This window comes from Eretmochelys imbricata, chromosome 6, assembly GCF_965152235.1.
Source record: "Eretmochelys imbricata isolate rEreImb1 chromosome 6, rEreImb1.hap1, whole genome shotgun sequence".
Taxonomy (NCBI): Eukaryota; Metazoa; Chordata; order Testudines; family Cheloniidae; genus Eretmochelys; species Eretmochelys imbricata.
Genome location: NC_135577.1, coordinates 127,067,292 through 127,090,713, shown reverse-complemented (window position 1 = coordinate 127,090,713; position 23,422 = coordinate 127,067,292). Strand labels below are relative to the sequence as shown.

Sequence of the window (23,422 nt, the reverse complement as noted above, 5' to 3'; positions counted from 1 at the left end):
TTTCTTCGTCATCAGAGTGCCTGACAGAAGACCTTACATGCTATATCATTTGTATTTAATTCATCCTGCTGTGCTTGCCTTTAGGTTCCCTGCTTTTGGATGATGTGTCTCATCCTTAAATATTTGATGCCTTAAAAAAAAAAAAAGCATCACCGAAGAGGTTTGTCATTTTTGTTGAAAGAGTCCATTGAAGTACATGGCACTTGGCAGGAGTATGAATTTTTCAATAGAGCTATCCCTTTCACCCCAACCCAGTCTGTAAAGAGCCTACATATGAGTGAGTCCCCAAAAGATACAGTTATGAATTGATTTTCATTGTTTTTATGCTGAAAAAGTACACTGTGTTGTAACTGCTTCTCCCAGGATGCCCTTTCTACTCTTGTAAACAATGATGAAGGGTCCCCTCACCTTCTCAAATCATTCCGAAGAGATAGCATAACAACAAGTTTCTTACCCCATGAAACTTAAAACACTATTGCTACATAAAAACACAAATAAACTGAGCATGTTCAAAGGCTCTTCCTAACTTAATTTTTTTCAATTTTTGAAAGCCCAAGGTTTTAAAGAAAAATGCTACAGAGCTTAGTCTACTTTGAGTGTAAGATTGTGTTTTAATGGAAGCTTTTGTGTTTAAGAGATATAGGGGAAGCATTTACAGTAGTATTTTTTAATCAACATTATCTGAAGCTTTACCTCCTTCCATAAAAGGAAGTCAGGCAAACATTCCGGTTTACCTATAAGGCAGAGACCAGTCCTTTGGGTACCTCTTTTGCTTCTGAAGCAATTTAAAGTGGCAGAGATAAACTCCCCAAACTGTAGTTTACACTGGAAATGCCAGATTTCATACCAGTGCTTCTGCATTATCTCCTATAACACACTTCTTACACATTTGGGTTATGCTTTAATGTTCAAATAGTAAAGAAACTGGATGACAACTGCATTGAAAATCCCACCCCATGTGAATGGTGGCTGCAGTTTAGTCTTGAAAATACATTTTGAATTTTCCTTCAGAAATGGCAATGATATAAAAATGTTATCATAACGCCACCTTCCAGAATGTCTCCTCCTATGACCTGATGATAAAGAAGCTGCAGTTACACTTTCAGAAGTGGGTTTGTTAAGTGTCTGTATTATGTCAGGCAACATTTGACACACCTGGACTCCATGTGGCAGTAATATACTTTGCTAGTTCTGCATGGTTTAGATACAGATGCTTGTGCAATTTATAGTGGTACTGTACCTTTAAAACTGTATAGTTTCATACTTGATCACATATTAAAAATATAAATAAAAACAGTACACTGTCAAATCAAAAGGAGAAAGCTAGTAATATCTAGACGGGAATGGTTAAAACTCAGGAAAATTAGAAAGACTGCACAATTAAGCTATGGTCTCAGTCAAATGACATGCAAAATGAGGACATGTTATACAGATATTTGTATTAGGAAGATACCATTATTTTTGAACTGGCATAAACAGAGAAAGGATCACATCAGAATGGAAAAAACAGGATGGTTAATCAAATACATTTTCTAACTCCGAAGCTGCACAGTAAAGAGAGTTGTACCTGTGGCATGTTGGTTTCAGAGGGTCTATTTTCAAGTTCCTCCTGCAGTCGGTGACTCCTCCTCTCTGCCTGCTGTAGCTGATGTTGAAGTTGCAGGAACTGCTCCTTAGGCACCATAGTACAGCCTTGCTGCTGGAGCTGCTGCAGCTCTCGAGAATGCTGGGATTGGCTAAGCATCACATTGGAGCTCGAGTGTAGCATCTGAGTAATCAGATAAAACCAGCCATTAGAAGCGATGATGTTTACACTTCAGACCAACCAAAAGAGCTATTTAGTAAGTAGCTATTTACTAGCATATGCTACAGGACCCTACTAGAAACCAGCTTCAAGTCTTCAGCAAGCTCTTTTTCTGTATAACCGAGTCAAACAGACTTGATCTGATGGCGAAGACATGCGCGGTGTTAACTATTCGGCAACAGCGTTATTTTTTACCCGCAGTAAAACGTCATGAGGTTAACAAAGCTTTGTGCATTTTCCACAAGGAAAAAATGCATGCGGGTTTGTGTTTTAGTCTAAAGAAATATGAACGTTGATCCACATTTTCCTGGGCCCAGTTTAAAATTTAGGCTAGTTACTGGTAAGAGCCTGTCAAACCTAAATGAGTCATTGGTTATTTTTAACTTCAGTATTAATTTTGTTTAAACTTGATCTTAACAGCACCAGCTGTAAGTTTAGTATTAAGGCACAGCAAAAACAACCAAGCAGGGGCTTAGCAAAAGGAAGATGTGCAATTATTGGCTTGACTCCATTCTGATTCAAAGCTTTCCCAAAGTTCAGAAGTGCTCAGATATGTGGTTTTGGTTGGGGATGCATCTCTAGTTTAATGGAATTTCATTAATATGCCAAAAGCCATTTTCCAAAAGGAAAACACAGAGTAGGATGTTTTCAGCTCAGTGCATGTGGAATTTAAGTCATATAATGCTACTCATTATATCCCATTCAGATTTGTGTGACGAAAGCTTCATTTTTTATATTTACCCCTAAATGCTGGAAAAACTGAAGCCTTTATATTCTCAGTTACTCAAGTGATGCCTCCGGCTACAGGCAGAGATTGCCATCAGTCGAACAACAAGTCTACTTCCGTGTACAGAAATGGAGTCTTGGAGGGGTTCCTTCAGATATGGGTGTGTTTAACAATCTGAAGAGGTTTTTTTACCATCAAAACCTGATGCCTTGTCTGTCCTAAAAGAGGTTTGGCAGCATAGCTATACCAGCAAACCCTCCTTGCGTAGACAGCTTATACCCACAAAAAAGTGCTTTTCCAGTTATAATTTATACCAGTTCCCGAAGTGAACTAAGCTATACTGTCCAAAGCACTTTTATGCCAGTATAACAGTGCCTAAACTAGGCCTTTTTGCATATAAATATGTTGGGGGGGATGAGGAAGGAGAAGGGAGGCCACAGGAATCACTTCCTTAACCAATATGGCATACTACCAGAACAACTAGCGAGGACTTGGCCTGAGAGGTTCTGACTTCTCTCTCTCATTCTGACAAAGTACTGCTTTCAAGCAATGGGATGACACTGCTCAGATGAGGGCAAGACTGCAATGTGATTGCTGGCACGATCACATTACAAACATGGAAATCTCAGCTGGGAGTTGTCTGACAAGTTTACAGATTAGAAGTAATTTATTTTGTTTTTAAATACCCACACAATTCAACATGTGATTATTTATGTTTAAATTCAATTGTTAATGTCTGGAAAAATGTTAAAACAAAATTCCAGGCAAAGTTAGTTTATAACTAGAATCATTTGTGATATTTGAAAGAAACAAAACCACACAGTCAAGATACTAAGATTTTAAAAAGACCAACATGCATCTGAAGAAGATTGAAATGGCTCTATTCCTGTTAATCTATTGGATATACAATAGCTTCTTACAAGGATGTATAATTAACCTGACACCTCAAAACACCTGCACTAGTCTCTTGAGTAAGGTGTTTGTGGTTTTTTAGTTCTGCAAACATGATTTTGCTTCTTCCCTCCCAAGTGGTGTGATTAAGAAGGATGCGTCAGCTAATATTTGTGGTTTTACTCCTTGGGCGTGTCTATATTGGGAACCATAGTGGTACGAACTCCTATGCCCTGTCTATGCTACGGCTTTCGCCTTGGGCTGCTCTGGTGCAGGAAAAAAGGAAGTTACACAGTGTTCTCAGTATAGACAAGCCCTGTGTATTTATTTTCTACAGGAGAATCAGAGCTTTCTCCTGAATCAAATAAACAGTGTTCAAGGGCTAATCTCCTCCTTTCTCCAAAATACAGGCTAAGAAAGAATTCTATCTATATTCTCTGCGGATCTGACAGGATTGATCATAAAAGCATTTCAGTTAATAGGACACAATGAAACACAGTAATTGCTAATGGAGGAATCTAGATCATGGGCACAGATGTTAGCAGTATCTCAAGAGACTAAAGGCAATGAAACGTTGTTTATCTAGATAGAAAAAAAACGAAGTATGATCTTTTGCCATGCTAATCTCCTGGGGAAAGAGGAGCCAGAGCTGCACTCCTTAAAAGGTTAAGGATGTCATGTAGTCTGAACACATTTAAAAGTGCCCGGCAGTTCAGTGAAAGGCATGCAACATACCCAATGTTAATGAAGAGACATCGCCAACTCTCTCAAGAAAGTAAATTGCCGTTTAATAAATGAAAAAAAGAAAAATGAAATTTCAGAGCCACTTTTCATTTGGTGATGTCCAGTTTAGTCTTCTCAAAAGTTTATCAGCTATGACTTTTCAAATAATCTTGGGAACAGACTTTGAAAGGTATGCCACATTTCTGGACCTACAGGATGGAACATTCTTGATACATCCACATCCTTTTGTGTAAGCAATACGGCGTTTGAACTAAATATAGTCATAGCTATATAACAATGAATAGTGACTCCTTTAGAGATATGGAGTGTTACAAACCCAATACAATGAATAGCTTAAGAAAGAAACAAAATGAGATTTCTCCGTGCTATGGTAGTACATTGAAAACGATTGCTCTACCTTCACACACTATCTCAGACAAAGCACTGCACCCTTCTCTGCTAGTTCCAACCACGGAGTTCTAGGCACAGGTTAGCCACAAACAAAAGGAGAACAAACACAAGAGAGAAAGTCAGAGTAGTTAGGATGTGCAAAGTGCTAAGTGAGTTTTATACACACTTGTTGGAAAAAGATTAGGAAAGAGGACAGAAAAATCTTGTATGTTACTAGATAAAGTTTTACAAGAGAATGCATTTCCATGTATGGTAAAGAAACAGCTAAAAGCATTAACAGTCCAGTCTAACAGTATATCTGGGTTCCCATGATTTCAGTTGTCTTACATGGAATGGAAAATTTAATTTTTTTGAGCATATATAAAACAACAGTATTTTGGACATCCTGTCAACCACTAATTATCTCTTCTTATGGAGATGTTATTGTAATACTTTAAGTTACACGACTGAATTAGTGTTTTCTGATGGTCTACTTGGGGCCTATTTCTAGCTCATTATCTAGGCACTTTTTAAAAGTCTTCTATAATATATCTTGCTACGCAAGCACCCTCTGGGAGATACTCTCATTCTTATTTTGGCACAAGACTTGATTTTGCTTCATCGTTCTCCCCTTCAAGTTTAGGAGATAAGGTCAGATAGAAGGTCATGAGTTCAAAGTTCACATTCAGCTGCAAAATAGTCCCATCATAAATAAAAGAAACCTTTTAAATTCTATTTACATCAGTTTGTTTCAAGCACATAAATAAATTAGGCAGACTAATAAGTTGGAGGATAGGCCATTTTTTTTTTTCCTTTTCTTTGTTCACATGAGCTATCTTGTGTTACTGGCTCTTGAAGGGAGCAGGAGGAATTTAGAATAAGACTCCCGGAAAGTTACTGTTTTCCAGCAGGACAAGTAAATTTGTCTGATATTTGGTTGTTAGAAAGCAAGTTTTCAAAATTAACATGCATTGTCATTAAGCTGTAAGAGGATACAAGTGAGCAGTTTTATACACGTATAATCAACAACTCCTTAAAATGATATTTGCATACTAATGTCGCTAAATAAGGTTTGGAGAGAGACACTGAGAGTCTTACTCTTATCTTTGGATATAAAAAATCTGCCCCTTTGTCTTCCATTTGATCATGACCCTGAAGTAGCTGTAGTTTCTTACAAATTCTGACAAACATCCCCCTTTGTCGAAGCACATCTGTTATGCAGCATAATTCCTTGATTAATGAGGATGTGACTGGACATTTGCAAGAGACTTCTACCCGGCCAGCCTTATCAGTTTAAGTTTGCACATTAAATGTATCATATTCCTATCCTACTGAGACTAGGGAAATATCTTTAAATACATCATCTACAGATACCATGAGATACTGCTCCCATTTCTTCTCTAGTCAATAACGTTAACATTTATTGAAAGGTACCTCCATTAGTTGTTCATCCAGTTTGACTTGCTTTTTTCTTAGCCCTTCATTTTCCAAATTGATGGTTTCCAATTCATGCTCAAGTGAATTCATCTGACTGATCTGTAAAAAGAGAAGATCTTCCCTTAGGAATGTTGTTCCGCTTGGAAAGAACTGTATTTCTAACAGCAATACTCACAAAATGTTCTGAGAGCTACAAGATGCTTTCCTGGAAATATCTGAATAATCCTACTAAATGCCTGTCCCCTGCCTTCCACTCTTCTCTGCCCGTTTCCTTCCCTCCTCTGAAGTTTGCTTCTGTTTTTTTATTTTATTCTAATGATTTCCTTTCCCCACCCCCTTCAGTTTTTCTGTACATAAAATAAGAATAAGGCATAATAAGATTTAAAACTAACTGAACTTTTATAAACAAATTGTTTGTAAACCGTGTAATACAAATAATTAATTTATATTTTAACCATTCATATTATATATAATGAAATACTACAAGCATAGTTATGGTTAGGTAGCAAATGGTTAACACATTATGAGAAGTTTATGTACAGTTTGTTATGTTGGTTGTTTTTGTTGTACGTACGTACACACAAAATTTTGTAAGAAGTTAATCGGAAAAAAGAAATGTAGTTTGGCTTATGGTTTTATCTACTTTGTTTAACATCATCTACATTAACCATGTATCTTAGTACTTCAAGAAAAACTGCTAGTAAGGAGACAAAGAGAAGTAGTAAGCAAGTACTCAGTGTTTGGAATGTTGTAGACATGTTGGTCCCAGGACTCTCTCAAGTATTCAGTATCAGACTAATACTAAACACATTTGACATAAATAGAAGCCATCTCTAAGCCTGATGTAGAAAGGCAGAATCCGTAGACTGCAGGTTGAAGAATGTGGGAAATAACAGAGGTTCTGAATCTCATGAACTAAAGCTGGGATACAAGAACGGCGTATTCAAGGACTCTTCAAAAGGCGGCCCAAGGATACATGTTGTTTAGAGTGTGTGTGTTCCAATACAACATTTTACTCTGAGCAGGTTTAGCTTTCAGTGTCAGGAACAGGACAGGTTGACCACTTAACAGCCTTGCAGTTTTGCTTTGGTAACCTCCCTGAGCAATAAGAGCCAAACTTAATAGCTAATGTTCTTCATTTCTGGTTTGGCTTTTTTTACTTTCAACACCCCGTATATTTTATACATGCATCCTTCTTGCGAGTAGGTTAGGCAGGTACTTGGGACATGCCAAAAGCCAAAAATAATGCTTCTACTTCATAGGAAAACTGCCATTTTCAGGCTAGCTTTGCCCACCAAGGGGAAGGCAACAGAGAGTGCAAGCAATAGCCAGGCGAGCTTTGAGGGTCAATTTTTTCAGATTTCTCTGTAGTCCATACAGAATAAATACTTACACAAGGCCCAGCATGCAACCTGGTATTCTGAAACTTCAGGAGTGGAACAAGAAATGTGGTTTTCAACATGAAATTCGTAGAGTCAAAATTAAGGACCTGTGCCTGACAGTACTTCATGCATGCAGATGAGCAAATGCTTAGAGAGAGAGACCTATCCTGATCATGCTGGACAGGCTGCAGAACCCCACTCAGGACACAAACACCATAAATATGTAAAACATTGCACATCTACACCATTCATGTCACCTATTTATCTACACACAGAAAACCCAAGAGCGCCTGACCAATTTCCATCAAATTTCACAAGAGCAGCACACAACTCACAAAGAAGATTTCTATGTGGCTGAGTAAAATTATAGCATTTCATCTGATCAAGTGCCATAGCAGCAAAACTAAGTGGCGCACTGAAGCCAGATAAACAGTTATTTGTTTTACAGTCTGAAACTAACCCTTCTGTGAGCAGAAGACAATTCCTTCTGAAGCTGTTCACACTCCCTCTTCAAGCTTAATTTCTCTTGCTCTATGGCTTTCACAATACCAGATTGGCTTTGATGTTTTTGGTGCTTCATGGAAAGGATGGCAGATTCCAGCTGCCGGATCTAATGAGCACAGATTGAACAAGGAACACAGAAAGGCATCACACAGCATTAAAAATCTGTTTTCTAGTCAAGATTCCACTGGCTAGCATATACAAACTGACTTGATCTAATGCAAATCAAACTGCAATGAACTGAACTAAAATGTAAGCTACCAACCTATTTCCTAGTTGCAATATTGTCTATTTATTTTTATACATTTAGTAAAATAACTGTAAACAGACTCCGCCCTTCCCCGTACTACTGGGAGCCAAAAAATTTGTGAATTCCAGTAAAGCAGTTGTTCTCAACCAGGGGTACATGTACCCCTGAGGTATACAGGGGTCTTCCAGGGGATACATCAACTCATCTAGAGATTTGCCTAGTTTTACAACAGGCTACATAAAAAGCACTAGCGAAGTCAGTACAAACTAAAATTTCAGACAGACAATGACTTTATACTGTTCTATATACTATACACTGAAATGTAAGTACAAGTTATATTCCAGCTGATTTTATATCATAATTATATGGTAAAAATGAGAAAGTAAGCAATTTTTCAGTAATAGTGTGCTGTGATACTTTTGTATTTTTATGTCTGATTTTATAAGCAAGCAGTTTAAGTGAGGTGTAAATGGGGAGGAAGGGGGGTAGCTCAGTGGTTTGAGCATTGGCCTGCTAAACCCAGGGTTGTGAGTTCAATCCTTGAGGGGGCCATTTAGGGATCTGGGGCAAAAAAAAATGGGGGATTGGTCCTGCTTTGAGCTGGAGGTTGGACAAGATGATCTCCTGAGGTCCCTTCCAAGTCTGATATTCTGTGATTCTAAGACAAATCAGACTCCTGAAAGGGGTACAGAAGTCTGAAAAGGTTGAGAGCCACTGCAGTAAAGGTCTTTTAAAAAAAGGGAAGTTTACTGGTTTTCAATTAATTTACAAGCCAACCTATAGCAGTTTTCTATTAAGGTTAGATTAAACACGATGAGTTCTCAACCATCAAGTCTCCCTAAAGAAGGGCACTGTTTTTAAAACAAAAGAGTTCATAAGCCTTGGTCTACTCTTAAAACTTATACCAAAATAGCTATGTTGGTAAGGGGTGTGAAAAACCACACATCCCCTACTGACCTAGCTATGCCAACAAATCCCCAGCACAGACACAGCTATGCTGATAGAAGAGTGCTTCTGATAGCATAAGTAACATGGTTTGAAGAGATGGTAGCAACCCTGTTATGCAATCCTACTGCGATATTTCTATTAAAAATCAGGGAGCATCATTTTTTCTGTGTATTACAAGTTGCAAAATGGACATCATCACAGGGGTTCTGCCTAGCATGCAGTCACTATCTATTAGTGTCTGTGAACTCTCTCAAGTTACCTTCTCCCTGGAATGAGTTAGATCTGTTTTAGTGTTCTGAACCTCTCTCTGGAGCCGCTCATTCTCTTGCCTCAGCAGCTGCTGCTCCTGTTTAATCAGTTGCTCCAGTTCATCCCAGTGCAGCTTCTTCTGCTGGTTCTGCAGCCCTGAGGAATGCACAGCCACTTCTAGAACCCGATTCTTAAGACAGACAGACAATTGCAGGGTTAGGCCTTAAACAAAGAAGCAGATATTTTCTGTCTTCAGAAAGATTTTACATTAACCAGGAACTCCATAAACCCTGATATTCACAAATGAATTTATGTTTTCCTGCTTCCTCACATCGAATTTCTTTCAAAATAACCAAGGTACTAATCACAGAACAAAAAACCCAAAAGGTTTTCATCTTAGCTGAAACTACAGATGACAAGTCACCAGTTAAATATCAGAATGGTTAATAGTAGTGTACTTAGCTCAACTATAAAAATCAAGCAAGCTGCCCCACTTCCAAGCATCATCAGGCAAGTAACAGCCTGCAGTTTTATAGATATAATTTGGTCCTGGTTATAAAATTCAGGAAAAAAAAGTCTCATACCTCTTTTCCATGTGGACACAAAGTATTTCACAATTATAATATTGTCCCTATACCCCCCAAATATTAGTGCTCCCTATCTGTTAACAAAGTAAAGTGACAGGCTGCTATAATGAACTCTTTTTGGAAAAGACACAATGTAACTGAAAATTGAATCTATTTCCCAAGCATTAGTTCCACTTGTTAGGACAACTGCAGTCTAAAAAGTCTCTGAAGCCCCACTCTGGTACAGGACTGTGGTTATACCTAGTCATTGGTGTAAATAACTGTACAGATTTTTTTCTTTTGAAAGTTTACTCTGAGGCAGTGTAAAAATATCCCTTTTAACGAGAAAGATCATTTAAACAGGAGGTTCTGATTGATCTTAACCTGCCCCAACACCCATATAACTGGATTTTAAGTGCAAGTTACCACAGATCTGAGTATGAGGTACAGTAATAGAGGACCAGCTAAAACTTATGATGAACAAATATCTTCACAAAAAAGGAATGACCATAACTAACTATTCTCTTTTGTCCTCTTGTATTCTTTGAATACAAGCACTAGACTGATAAAGCAAAGGAAGAGTTGGCTAAACCTTCTTCTACTCTGACTTCCTCAAAGAAACCTGACTGGAAGGTGCTGTTCTTTATAGGCCTTTAAAATGGAAATCCAAGGCTGGAGGGTACCCAGATAAAAGCCTTCTGTGATCCCTATCTTTTTCACCTTTATCAGGGTATCTATCTTGTATTTAAGAAAAAGTGGGGAAGGGAACTAGATTTCCATTATTCCTAAGATGTCCACAATTAAATATGTAATTGCTACTTGCTCAAGACTCTACCACTATTTATGTTCTTAACCAACAAAAATACTTATGTGCTTATGCGTTATTAGATTATGAGGATATGTAGGATACTCTGACTGGCTTCAAAAGAAAGCAGCAATTGTGGGTAATCAATAAGCTGGGGTATACAAAGTTGTAAGAGTTATTTTGAGACCATTCTAGTATGGTAAAGGTAGCTATTCAAGAATTACCTTATCATTGGCATTTTGCAGTTGCTTGTGTAGTGACATCACTTCCTGTTTAAGAGCCTCCTTCTCCTGCTGGGTCACCCGTAGGTCTGATTTTAGCCGTGACAGTTGAAGGTTGATATTTTGTAGAGCTTCATCTAGACTCTGGACCTGAAATGCACAAGAAAGGACAGCTTTAGACTTGCAATGAAGAAACAGACATTCTTAGTGATTGCCTGCTGGTCAAAGCAAAATAAAACAAACAGTGAATTTATAATCAGTATATAAATTTGGTACAAGAGCGATTTATCTGTGGAGGTGCCTATAACAGGAGTATAGCAAGGATCATCGAGGATCCTTAATGAATGAGGCGATGAATAGGATCTCTGCCTGACACAAAGAAGAGGTGAAGAAGAAGAATCATAATTCTGTCAGCTATTCCAGAAAGATGCCAGATGACTTGAGCTGCCATTACAAGTTACCAGCCACATAACACACTGAATGTGACACTCATGCATCTGCCTTCCCCTCCCATAATATTTTCCTGCTCAAGGAGGAAATGCGAAGGATTTCTGTTGAGGTTACTCCTGGCAATCCAGGGCAACTATGGTACCACAATTGCTGTCAGCCAAGCAAGGCGCCTCTTAGGGTGACCAGACAGCAAGTGTGAAAAATCGGGACCGGGGTGGGGGGTAATAGGAGCCTATACAAGAAAAAGCCCCAAATACTGGGACTGTCCCTATAAAATCAGGACATCTGGTCACCCTACCGCCTCTTCTCCTTTCCTCCCCCGGCAGGGAGAAGAGAGGCAGCAGCAGGAGAGGAAAAGGTTGTGGTGTTTAGTACTAGCTGGTGCAGAATCTCTCTTTACAGGTATACCAGGGAACTGGGAAGCAGGCGTCAGCAAACAGGAATCTAACTGTAGAAGTGAAACCACAGCTATCCCCCCAGGGAGAAATTTACCCAGCGCATGTTACACATTCACTCGCCCCTGTGATAAATTTACTAAAGGAGCGCCTCAAAATGCCCCAGGTATGAATTGCATATCACCTTTGTACACACCAGACAAGAGGACTATTTGGTGCGAACTCCTGCCTGGTCCAAGGGGTGAACAAAAATGTCTATGCTTCAGAAGGATCAAAACAAACCATATTACTGTACCTTTTCTTGGGAGACCGTGAGCTGCGTTTTCAGTGTCTGACCTTGTTGTTCCCAGGACTTTTGCTCCTGCTTCAAGCTGGCAAGAACATTCTCTAAGAAGTTCACTTTAGCTACCTGAATTGAGAGCAAGGAAGAATATATCGAATGACAATGTACCACTAGTCTGTAAGCAAAATATTGCGAGGGATTTCTCTCTCCAGCTCATGTTGACTTTGCTGAGAGTTGAGCTGCATGGGGTTTCAGATAATGGAAGTGTAGTATAGCAAGGAACTAACAGGAATATATACAATTTGCATGCTAGTTACACTGCTTGAGTTCTAAGCCACCAGTTTAGAAAAGAAAGGTGCAAATTATAGTAAAAATACAATCTTGTTGCCAGCTGCCTTTTTGACTGGTGGTTTTATTACATCTACTAAAGTACATGGTACAATCAAGGTTGGGTGTACTCCAGGCTGAACTGGACCTCAGCTCTGCATCAAGATCCCTGGGTTCTTGATGTGGAAAAAAATGTTTAAATTAAACTGAAATAGGACACTCAATCCAGAATGTAAAAGTGGTCACTCAGATTTGCACCAAAATAACAAAGTGTGAATTGAATTAGTTATTTCCTTTCCAGCTTGTGTATCAAAAAGCTCTTAAACGAAATCATAAGAAGCCCAATTTAACCCAAAATGAGAGCATCCACATAGCCTTTTACACTGATTTAACTAAAAAGATTTCAAATCAAACCTTAAATTAAACCAGTGCAAAGTTTGCATGTAGACGAACCCCAAGGTCTAGAAACCACATTTTTTAAAATGAAAGCTTAGATTCTGGAGCACAAATTTGCTACAATTTGATTCTACAGCAAATTCCAAACATGGCAGAGCTCATGGAGGCCCAGATAGAAATACTGAAATAGTATCAGACACACATTTGTGTGGGGAAAAAATAGCAAAGTTATTTCATAGGGTAATGTACTGTATAGGAATTAGGGCTGGATACAGCAAGTGGTTTGGGATATGGGTAAGCGTTTGCAGTTCTTATTACCTTATCAACACATCTGTTTAGTTCCTCACTGAGGGCTTCTTTTTCTTTCAGCAGCTTTTCATTTTTAGTTATTACACTTGAAATTTCATTTTGGAAGTCAGAGAGATCAGGACATCTGGGCAGCTGTGGGAGACAGAAATCCCCCAGATCTCGTCATCTTATCAAGTAGCATTTCTGCTGCTGTTTATGACTTTATTCACAAACGTTTTAGACAGCTATTTCTATAGGGATCAGGGCCTCGTCATGCTAAGCACAGTACAAATATATTTAAAAATACAGTCTCTGCTTTGGTTTAGGTGAAAGCTACAGTTAATTTCAACAAATTGTTTTTCCAGGTCTTTCTGAAAACTGTTCCGCCTGTATGCTAAAAGCAAGACATCACAACAGCAAACAGAGTGAAAGTATAGCAATTGAGAGGAGACAGAATTTTTAGTCAGGTTGTTTAAAATACTGTTTTGCTTTTGTTAATGCTCATGTAACTTTGACTAATGCTTAGGATAAAGGAAGCCTTTGTTAAAGATTCAGCACCCTCCAATCTTCAACTAATGGGTCAGAGCTGAAACATTCTGGAGAGTTCCCAGAAGTTCGCCAGCAAAACCATGGTAGACCAGGGGCTTACACGCCTGATATTTCTAAAAAGTGAAAAACCCAAGCACAATGGCCTTTACAAAACCACAAACACAAGCTAAAAATGCTCTCTGCGGCAGAGTAAGACTCCAGGAGCGCTGCGGGACATGACATCGCTAAAAACAGCAGTGTAGACAGGGGAGGCACTGCCTGGGTGTGTAAAGAGCCATTCAGTCTTAAAGAGGATACATTTTGCAGTTATGCAAAAGGATGAAATTGAGTTCATGGAGACCACATCAAAAGGGTTAATAATCCGATCCTGATGGCAACTTTCATTTGTGATTTGAGATCACAATATGTTAGCATGATTCCATTGGCTCTAATGTGACTATTTATTTAAATGAAATTGTCATATCAACACTTCCAGTAAAATTTACATGTACTGAAGCCTTCTAGGGATAAGGCATCAATTGGTGCAGCAATCAGAAGTCTCCTGTAGAGGCATCCTGAAACTGACTAATCCTTAACTGGGAGACCATGTGGATATGACCAGCTGCTACAGAGAATCAGGAATCACAACTGGATAAAATGCCATATTTTTTAATATTACTTTCTATCCATTCATTGTCAAGACAAAGCTCCCAAAGCCCATTGCTTTGGAACATCTGTTGGTGGAAGACCCGGTGGAACAACAGTCTTCACTGCCTTCAGAGCAAATTTATGAACAGCCGTGTGCACACTGGGACATTGTTGTAAGGATATTTGCATTCCTCTTTTGTCATTGCCTTCCTGTACAAACAAGCTAATTACCTCAAACACAGTTAGGAGAGCAGAATATAAATGCTAAGAGCAACCATCCTGCCAGCTGTATAAGTTCACCATCTGCACAGTCTGGCCTAGAACAGGGACTGTCTTTACCTGTTTGGTCTTCTCCAGTTCCTGTTTGAGGAGGTGGTTTTCCTGCTCCAGAAAACGAGTTTGAACCTTGATTTTAGACAGCTCGGTCTCCAAGGAAGACACCAGAGTTGATGACTGGGGAAAGTAAAAAACAAAAAAAACGCTAAGTGAACTGGATCTCCATCTTCATGGAAAAATTCAGGATCACACAAAAGACTAATTCAGGAGACAGTCTGCGCAACAGCACTGGGCAAACTGTCTAGGCCATAAGAAAAGGAGGACTTGTGGCACCTTAGAGACTAACCAATTTATTTGAGCATAAGCTTTCGTGAGCTACAGCTCACTTCATCGGATGCACCAAAAGCTTATGCTCAAATAAATTGGTTAGTCTCTAAGGTGCCACAAGTCCTCCTTTTCTTTTTGCAAATACAGACTAACACGGCTGTTACTCTGAAACCCGTCTAGGCCATAGTGGCTCCAACAAAATACCTATGTTAGAATTTTGTGGAAACAGGAGAGCCATGGTCTCTTAGCCTTCTCTAGGATTAGTTTTTAAAATGGAAGTGCGCTCTTCTACCCGCTTCTCAATCCCCTTTTTAAACACTGCCAAAGATCAGACCCTCTGATGTAGTTTCCCTCCCGGTCTCCACTTCTACAAACACCCATGTTTGCAGATGGGATTTAAAGAACAGTTTTGAAAGACTATGCACTGCTAAGAGATAGAGTGGTTGCTAGTTTCATGGGGGTGTCTGTGCAATAGCGTTCATTCCTGAAATCCAGTAGTGTCACACCGTTAACCATGAAATTGTATTACGCCGTACCTTAACTTGACAGTTTTCCAGTTCCTCTTTCAGCTTTGATCTCTCCCGTTCCCATTCTTCCAGTGTACACTTCCCCACTTCCTTTTCTTTTTGCCTGAGGATTCTTGCCAGCCGTTGATTAAGATCCTGCATGTCTGCTTGGTTTTTTGAATTCTTTTGACTAAGTTCTGCATTTTCAAAGTCTAGCTGCTGGTTCTTGGCTTTCAAATCTGATACCTGATTAAAACAGGAAGTATCAGAAATGACTAAATATCTCTCTCCTGCACTGAAGAATAGGTTTAGGCATTACATACACAGTACAGTATTTCTTTCATGCAAAGGGAATGGTTCCTATCCAGATTCTAATTCAGAATATGATGGCATGACCTACTTAAGCTGCTATGCTTTCCCAACAGCAGTATTCTACCTAAGCCAGTCAGAACTCCAGTAACATATAAGTTTATTTGCTCTCGTTGTCATCTGTCTTGTTCAGTCATTCTATGAAGAAATTTTAAGCTAAGCCAAACAGCACCACATTCTAACGCAGTTCACTTTCCTGATAGTTTGCTATGACTGACAAATCTCTACTCATCAATCCCTTAAAATTAAGGACTTGTCTACTCTTGCTGCGCTGCAGAAGTGCTTAGGGAAGATGTTACCTATGCCGACGGGAGAGCTTCTCCATCTCCCTCCGAGACAGTAGTTAGGTCAATGAGAGAAGCCCTCCCATCGACAGAGTGCTGTCTACACCGAGAGTTAGTGGGGTATAAACATGTCTGGTCTACACTGGGGGCGGGGGTATCGATCTAAGATACGCAACTTCAGCCACGAGAATAGCGTAGCTGAAGTTGACATATCTTAGATTGATTTAGAATCACTTATTTCTCGTCCTCATGGTGTGGGATTGATAGTCGCTGCTTGCCCGTCGACTCCGCTTCCGCCTCTCGCCGTGGTGGAGTTCCGGAGTCGACGGCAGAGCCATCAGGGATCGATTTATCACGTCTACACTAAATGCAATAAATCGATCCCCGATAGATAGATCACTACCCACCAATCCGGCAGGTAGTGTAGACATACCCTTAGGGACACCCCTAAGCGAAGGAGTTACACTGATATAAGTATGTATTTTCATTAGGAAGTCTTTCCAGGTTGAACAAAACAGAAAACACCTTAAAAAGTCTGTAAACTACTCTAAGTACCTAGGTAATGAAAGAGTGCAATTACCTCTAATGCAATATGTCAAGGAAACCTTTCACCAATACTGAACAGTGAAGGAGAACCTACAGTCATTTTAGAATATCTTTGAATTTAATGTATGCAAGGTGCATCTCCTTTTGCCTTCATGATATTTAAACTACGGGGCAGAAATTATCTTCTGCACTGAATGTCTCTTTACAGAAGAGACTTAGGAGGAAGCCTCAGTCTACATACCTGTTTTCTCAGGTTGTCAACCATCTTCTGCACGGCCACCTTCTCCTTTCTTATAGACTCTATTTTTTGCCTAAATAATGGACATTGAACAAAAGTATGGTAAACGGTTGTTTTTTTACGACATGCTATTGGAGAACTGGTTTAAAACGCACCATCCTTCCATCCTAAATAGTCATGGCTGAAAAATTCCTGGTTAGTAGTAGAAAGGCAGGGGATGGATCACTCAACAACTGCCTGGTCTGTTCGTTCCCTCTGAAGCACCAGACAGAGGCCACTGTCGGCAGACAGGATACTGGGTTAGATGGACTTTTGGTCTGACCCAGTAGGGCCGTTCTCATGTTCTTAAGGCAGGGGACTGCTGTTCTTACATAGTCACAGTCAGTGCTCGCCTTCCCTCTCTCCCCTCAGGGACTGATGTACTTGGTTCAAGAAAAACTTCCCCCTCTTTTCTGGAAGGCTCTGGCAATCCAAGGACCACATGTTTGACAGTGCTTCAGGAGAGAGATGGAAGTCAATGCATGCAAATGCTCCTTCCCCCACCCCCACTTATTCATGGTAGATGTCTTTGGGCACATCATTTCTGCACATCAGAAGCAACAAGGCCACTGCAAGCATGTAGACCTGGTTGCTAAGCAATGTGAGCAGCTGCACAGTGCTTGGCCTGTGGAACACATCGGCAGATAGCTCCTCCGCCTGCCTTCCCACGTGCACACGGGGTGGCTATTTCTGCTGCTAAGCAAGGGGAGGGAGAGCATTAGTACACATGCTCAGTAGATCATTTAGTAGGTGATGTGCTTCTCCGGTGAGAGAGGTACCCTTTCCCCATCTGGCAACGTGCAGAGCAAGCAGAGGCTAGTATGAGCTCATATGCTGCCAAAACTCTACAGCGAATAAGTGCAGTCACTGGAAAGAATCACTGCCATTTTAAAGGCATGCAGCATTTCTAACAAGCAAGAGAACTTTGAGACGGACTTTTTACAACAGTGTAATGCTGTTGCAAAAAAAAGCAAACATCATTCTGGGATGTATTAGCAAGAGTATTGTAAGCGAGACACGAGAAGTAATTCTTCCGCTCTACTCTGTGCTGATTAGGCCTCAACTGGAGTATTGAGTCCAGTTCTGAGTGCCACATTTCAGGAAAGATGTGGACAAATTGGAGAAAGTCCAGATAAGAGCAATAAAAATGATTAAAGGTCTAGAAAACATGACCTATGAGGGAAAATTGAAAAACTTGGGTTTGTTTAATCTGGAGAAGAGAAGACTGAGAGGGGACATGATAACAGTTTTCAAATACATAAAAAGTTGTTACAAGGAGGAAGGAGAAAAATTGTTCTCCTTAACCTCTTAGGATAGGACAAGAAGCAATGGGCTTAAATTGCAGCAAGGGTGGTTTAGGTTGGACATTAGTAAAAACTTCCTAACTGTTAGAGTGGTTAAGCATGGGAATAAATTGCCTAGGGAGGTTGTGGAATCTCCATCATTGGGGATTTTTAAGAGCAGGTTAGACAAACACCTGTCAGGGATGGTCTAGATCATACTTAGTCCTGCCATGAGTGCAGGGGACTGGACTAGATGACCTCTCGAGGTCCCTTCCAGTCCTATGATTCTATCCCAGAAGAGCAATAAGGGTGCTGTTTTTCTTGTTCACATTGCAGCTCACAATTAAAACCAGGAAGCACATGCATCATATGCCACTTTGTATTCTTACCACATTTCTTCTCGAGATCCATTTAGCTCCCGTAGTTTCAGGTTAGAAACACTTCCTTCCTCATTTAAAAGGGTTATTTCATTCTTCAGAATAGCATTTTCTTCTCTGAGCTTCTCGGCCTCACATCTACAGTATAGAGATAAGACAGTTGAAACACACCAATCTTCTTGTACCTCGTCCAGCTCCATTGGTAGAAGACAAAACACTCATTACAAAAGGCAAATTACTTCTGACAATTGAAACAGCAGAACTTCCCGTTGATAAATATCATATGGATCAATTTACATGCCTTTTATGTAATGCTTATCAAGAGCACCTCCCAGAGCATTGCATAGGTGCTGTTTTAATTTCATGTATTAATTGCATAAAAAGAAGTCTGTTACACTGAAATGTGGTTGCAAACTTAAATTACACCTCTGTAATCCAGTAAAAATTTCAGTGTATAATTTTACAGAACTTTTTGTTTGTAACGTGATTTGAAGACAATGTAATAGTTCAGACAGTTTGAAATCAATTGTTTTGCCGCACTTTGCATATTGTAATGTATTAGACCATCTGTTTCGGGAATAGCAGTTCAATACAATGGGAATACCAGCATGAGAAGTAGCAGAATTTGACCTGTCTTTTCTTTTGTTTGCAATTTTAGAGTAGATGCTTTTAAAATCAGGTTCTAGTCATGATGCAACACTTGAAAGGGTCATTCCAGGCTTCCCATAAGAATTTAATAAAAAGTTAGCAGCCATTTGTAACCACTTTGTGTAATCTCAAGAGAATTAATTCTTTAACTGCTAAACTTCAGCAAAAATGCAGGTAATTTATTATGAGCTACATGTGTTCTTAGTTATGCTGGTATTTACCATGTCACATACTTAATGGCTTCTGAAGGATTTAAGTACTCCTATTGAGAAAATTACTAAGATTGTTTAGTGTTAACTTTAACATTTGAGAAAATTGCAGCTCTGTTAGCACCCTGAGTTACAGGCCAAGAACTAAGGCAAGAGAAGCGGAGAGATTATTAGTATGAAAGTTAAAAGCACTCCAAAGAAGTTACAGTAATGTTCTTTCACATTAAAATGTTTGTTTCATTGAGACTTGTTAACTCAAATACACTCTGCTAAAATAAATACATACAATCACACTGAACAGTTGAAAAAATTGCTCTTGCGTTACCGTCACTGCTTTTAGAATACCATCACGTACATAACTGCACAGAAAATTAAAATTAACCTACAAACTTTCATAATCCACGTTAAAGTAGTTTGCTTACTAGTCATTACAGTCCAAGGCACTGTCTTCTAGTCAAGGTTAATCTACTTGTTAATGTGATGCAAGCATAAGGAAGTCAGTAGCAGTTACATGCCAGTCAATGAATGCTAGCAGGTTAGTAGTTTTCTAAGCACAGCAAGCAGCAAAGTTAGATTTTTGCGGGGAGCACAAATATGTCCCAATTTTTTTAAAGTGTACATTACCTCAGGAGTTCAACTTTTTGCTGTAGCTCACTACATGTGCTTTGCAAATCATGTATCGCTGAATACAACTCCTCTTTCTCATCTTGAGAATACATCTCTTTTTGCTTAACCAGAGATGTAACTTTCTCTTTCAGCTTCCTGTTGAGCTCTTGTAGCTCTCTTTTCTCCGTTACCAGGTCTTTTATTGTGGTCTCACATTGGCCATGTTTGTCTTGCAGGACTTTAAACATTAAAGTATGTTCTTCCAGTTTTCCAAGTCTGTGCTGCAGTCTTAAGTTCTCACTGTGCATCTCTATCTTTTCCTGTGCATATTGGTCACGGGCATCTTCCAGTTCCTTAACTTTTTCCAGGAGCTGTGTTTTTTCTTGCCTGAGTTTGACACTTTCTTGATTACTTTCTTCTAACCTGAGCTGCAGGCTTGTAAGTCTTGGTACATTCTCTTCTAGTTTTTTATTTTGTTCAAACAACTTTATCATTTCAGATTTCAGGCCCTTGTTTTCTTGCTGGATTTCTTCCTGTAAGGACAGAAGTGTAGATTGTGCCCTTGATCTTTCTTCTAGCTCTTCAATCTTTTCCCAAAGCTGAGGTACTAGACTGTTCTGCTCTCCATTCTCTTTAGATGCTCCATAGACCGTCTCAAGTTGGAGAGAAGCTTCAGTTATTTCCTCAGCCTTCTTTAGTTCAGTCTGTAGCCTAGAAACTTCAGAACAAAGCTCTTTACAGGCTGTAGCATGATCAGACGTTATTTTTGCCACCTTGCTATCTTCCTGAGAACATTCCTTCTCTCTTTTAACATCTTCATAGAACATCTTCAACTTGGGAACCACCTCAGAGATTTTCTCAGGCTCTGTCGGTCTCATTTCCAGCACAGACACTTTGGAAGCCTGATCTTGCTTCTTGTCATTAGCTTCATTATATTCTGCTTCCAATACCATTGTACTTTCCAGAAGCTGACCAATCTGTATTTTCAGGGCATGGTTCTCTACCTTAATGTCTTCATACATCTTCTTTAGACTGGAATAAGCCTCAACCATTTCTTCAAGCTCCTTAGTTTTAGCCTCCAACAATGAAAGAACAACCAAGTTTGCTCCATGATCTGTCTCTTTACTGCCATCTTGCAGATTTTTGAGAACATTACCCTCAATTTGCTCTATCCTGTCTTGCACCTGAGATTCTTCCATCTCAGAATTTGATTGGTCAAAACTGGAAAGTTTTCCTGACTCTTGCTCCAGTCGCTGTAACCGCTGCTGTAGCCTGACAATCTCAGAAACCATTTTCACATTTTCCTTCACAGCCTGCTCATGCACCTTCTGTAGGTTTGTAAGAACCTCTCCATCCTCTTCCAATTGTTGCAAGCCAGACAGTGCTGAAACCTTGCTCTGCACTTCTGCATATTCATTTGCCAAGGCATTGTAGTCATTCCTGAGTTTGGCAAAATCAAGTGTTTCCTGCTGCAATTTCTTTATTGTTTCTTGAAGCTTTAAGATTTCCAAACTCATCTGTGCCTTCTCTTTTTCTGCTCTCTCGTGGGTCTCTTTGTTTAAACCCTCTAAAGCAAGAAGTTTGGAATTCAGTTTGTATTTCTCTTGCTCATATGCAGTCTCAAGCACTTCAAGCCTTTGGCTAACCAGCTTCCTTTTTTCCTCTACCACAGACATTTGTTCTTCTCTGTCTTTTAGCTCTCTTTCATAATCATTTTGTTGCTGCAATATTTTATTCTGCAACTTGTCCTCTTGTTTTTCAGCAACATTTCTCAGATCCTGCAGCTCTTTCTGGAGCTGCTCCTTTTCACACATTAACTTGTTCACAAGTTCCTTGAAATTCTTCTCTAGGAGTTCTTTCTCCTGTGTTAGTACAAAAGAAATGGCCTTTTTGCTCTCCAGCATTTCCTTCAGTTGCTCTTGGGCTTCAGCACATTCCTGGATGATTTCATCCTTTTCGAATTCCCACTGAGATTTCTCCTCATGCTGTTGTTCGGCGAGTTCTTGCAGCTCTCGTTGGTAGCGTTCTTCAAGATTTCGTAGTGCTTCTTCATACTTGTTCACAATCGTTTGTCTGTCGACAGAAAACTGAGTTTCTGTCTGAGATGTTCTTCTGTTATACTCAGTTTCCATTTTTTTCCTAAATATGGTCAACATAACACATTACTAAAACCTCTGCCAATTCCAGAAAATATGTCTGTTTTCAAACTATTTAACGAAACAACTGAAATTTACACATTTAATCACGTTTCAGACCAATATATTCACTAGCTGGATTTTTCTTTTGAGACCCAGAGTTACATTTAAGAGAGACAACCTGTTCCGATTCAAAAAAATCTACTTGCCTGGCAAAGAACATAACTCATGCAGTATTCTCAGTGGTAGTTGTGACGTTATTGACTTAAACTGGGACCGTACAGAACATTGTTGCAACCAAGGCCCTGTAGTAGCACCAAATCTTGTATAAAGGGGGTCAAATAAGGTGTCTAAGACAAGGTTATGGTTTGCTGGTTATGATTACGCTATCTGTGTGCATGTATCATTTTTGCATTTAAAGATATAAATATTGGCTCTGTACTGTCTGTGTTTCAAACTTGTGCTATGCTTCTGGGTGACACCCCAGACAAGTTTGTGTCAGCTCTGCCTAGCCTGCTTGATGGCCCATTAAGGGCCATCAGCTATACAACTAACCCATTGAGAGAAGGCAGACACACCTTGTGACACAGCAAGGCATGCAGGGACCTGCCTATGGACAGAATTCTGAGGTTTTTCCAGGCCATGTGATGGACAGCTTGTCTTTGAAACAAAGAAAAGAAAGACCACATGGCAAGAGAATATAAAAAGCTGCTGCAACTCCTCCATCTTGTCTTCAATCCTGCTTCATACCTCTGGAGGGACTTTGCAACAAACGGAAGCTCTACACAAAGGACTGATGACCTATCCCAGCTGTGGATGTACTCCAGAGCCTTGATTTGAACCTACAGTTTATTTCATCACTGCTACAAGCCTGAACCAAGAACTTTGCCATTACTGTGCGTAATTGATTCCATTTAACCAATTCTAGCTCTCATCTGTATCTTTTTCCTTTTATGAATAAACCTTTAGATTTTAGATTCTAAAGGATTGGCAATAGCATCATTTGTGGGTAAGATCTGATTTGTATATTGACCTGGGTCTGGGGCTTGGTCCTTTGGGATCAGGAGAACTTTTTTCTTTTACTGGGGTAATGGTTTTCATCACCATTTGTCCCCAAAACGAGTGGCACTGGTGGGGATACTGGGAAACTGGAGTATCTAAGGAAATTGCTTGTGTGACTTGTGGTTAGCCAGGGGGGTAAAACCAAACTTTTCTCTGTTTAGCTGGTTTGGTTTGCCTTGCCTTGGTGTGCATAGAAACCCCAGCCTTGGGCTGTAATTGCTTAAACAATTGTAATTGTTTTAAGCAGTTTGTCAAGAACTGGCACTCTCAGTTGGGTCCCACCAGAACCAGCATTGTTACAGTAGTCT

At 39.6% G+C, this 23,422-nt stretch overlaps 1 protein-coding gene across 2 annotated transcripts in view; it reads right to left on the bottom strand.

The window, feature by feature from the left end:
* NIN (ninein) overlaps positions 1-23,422 on the bottom strand; it is a 90,495-nt gene that overhangs the window by 7,582 nt on the left and 59,491 nt on the right. For both annotated transcript variants that reach the window (XM_077819669.1, XM_077819670.1), the window contains exons 16-27: positions 19,936-22,056; positions 18,467-18,592; positions 16,759-16,828; positions 15,349-15,564; positions 14,549-14,662; positions 13,064-13,186; positions 12,035-12,148; positions 10,898-11,044; positions 9,313-9,492; positions 7,815-7,964; positions 5,970-6,071; positions 1,568-1,768 (exon numbers count right to left, since the gene is read on the bottom strand). In XM_077819669.1, the coding sequence (XP_077675795.1) occupies positions 1,568-1,768; positions 5,970-6,071; positions 7,815-7,964; positions 9,313-9,492; positions 10,898-11,044; positions 12,035-12,148; positions 13,064-13,186; positions 14,549-14,662; positions 15,349-15,564; positions 16,759-16,828; positions 18,467-18,592; positions 19,936-22,056 (3,664 nt within the window). The remainder of the gene's footprint in view (positions 1-1,567; positions 1,769-5,969; positions 6,072-7,814; positions 7,965-9,312; positions 9,493-10,897; positions 11,045-12,034; positions 12,149-13,063; positions 13,187-14,548; positions 14,663-15,348; positions 15,565-16,758; positions 16,829-18,466; positions 18,593-19,935; positions 22,057-23,422) is intronic.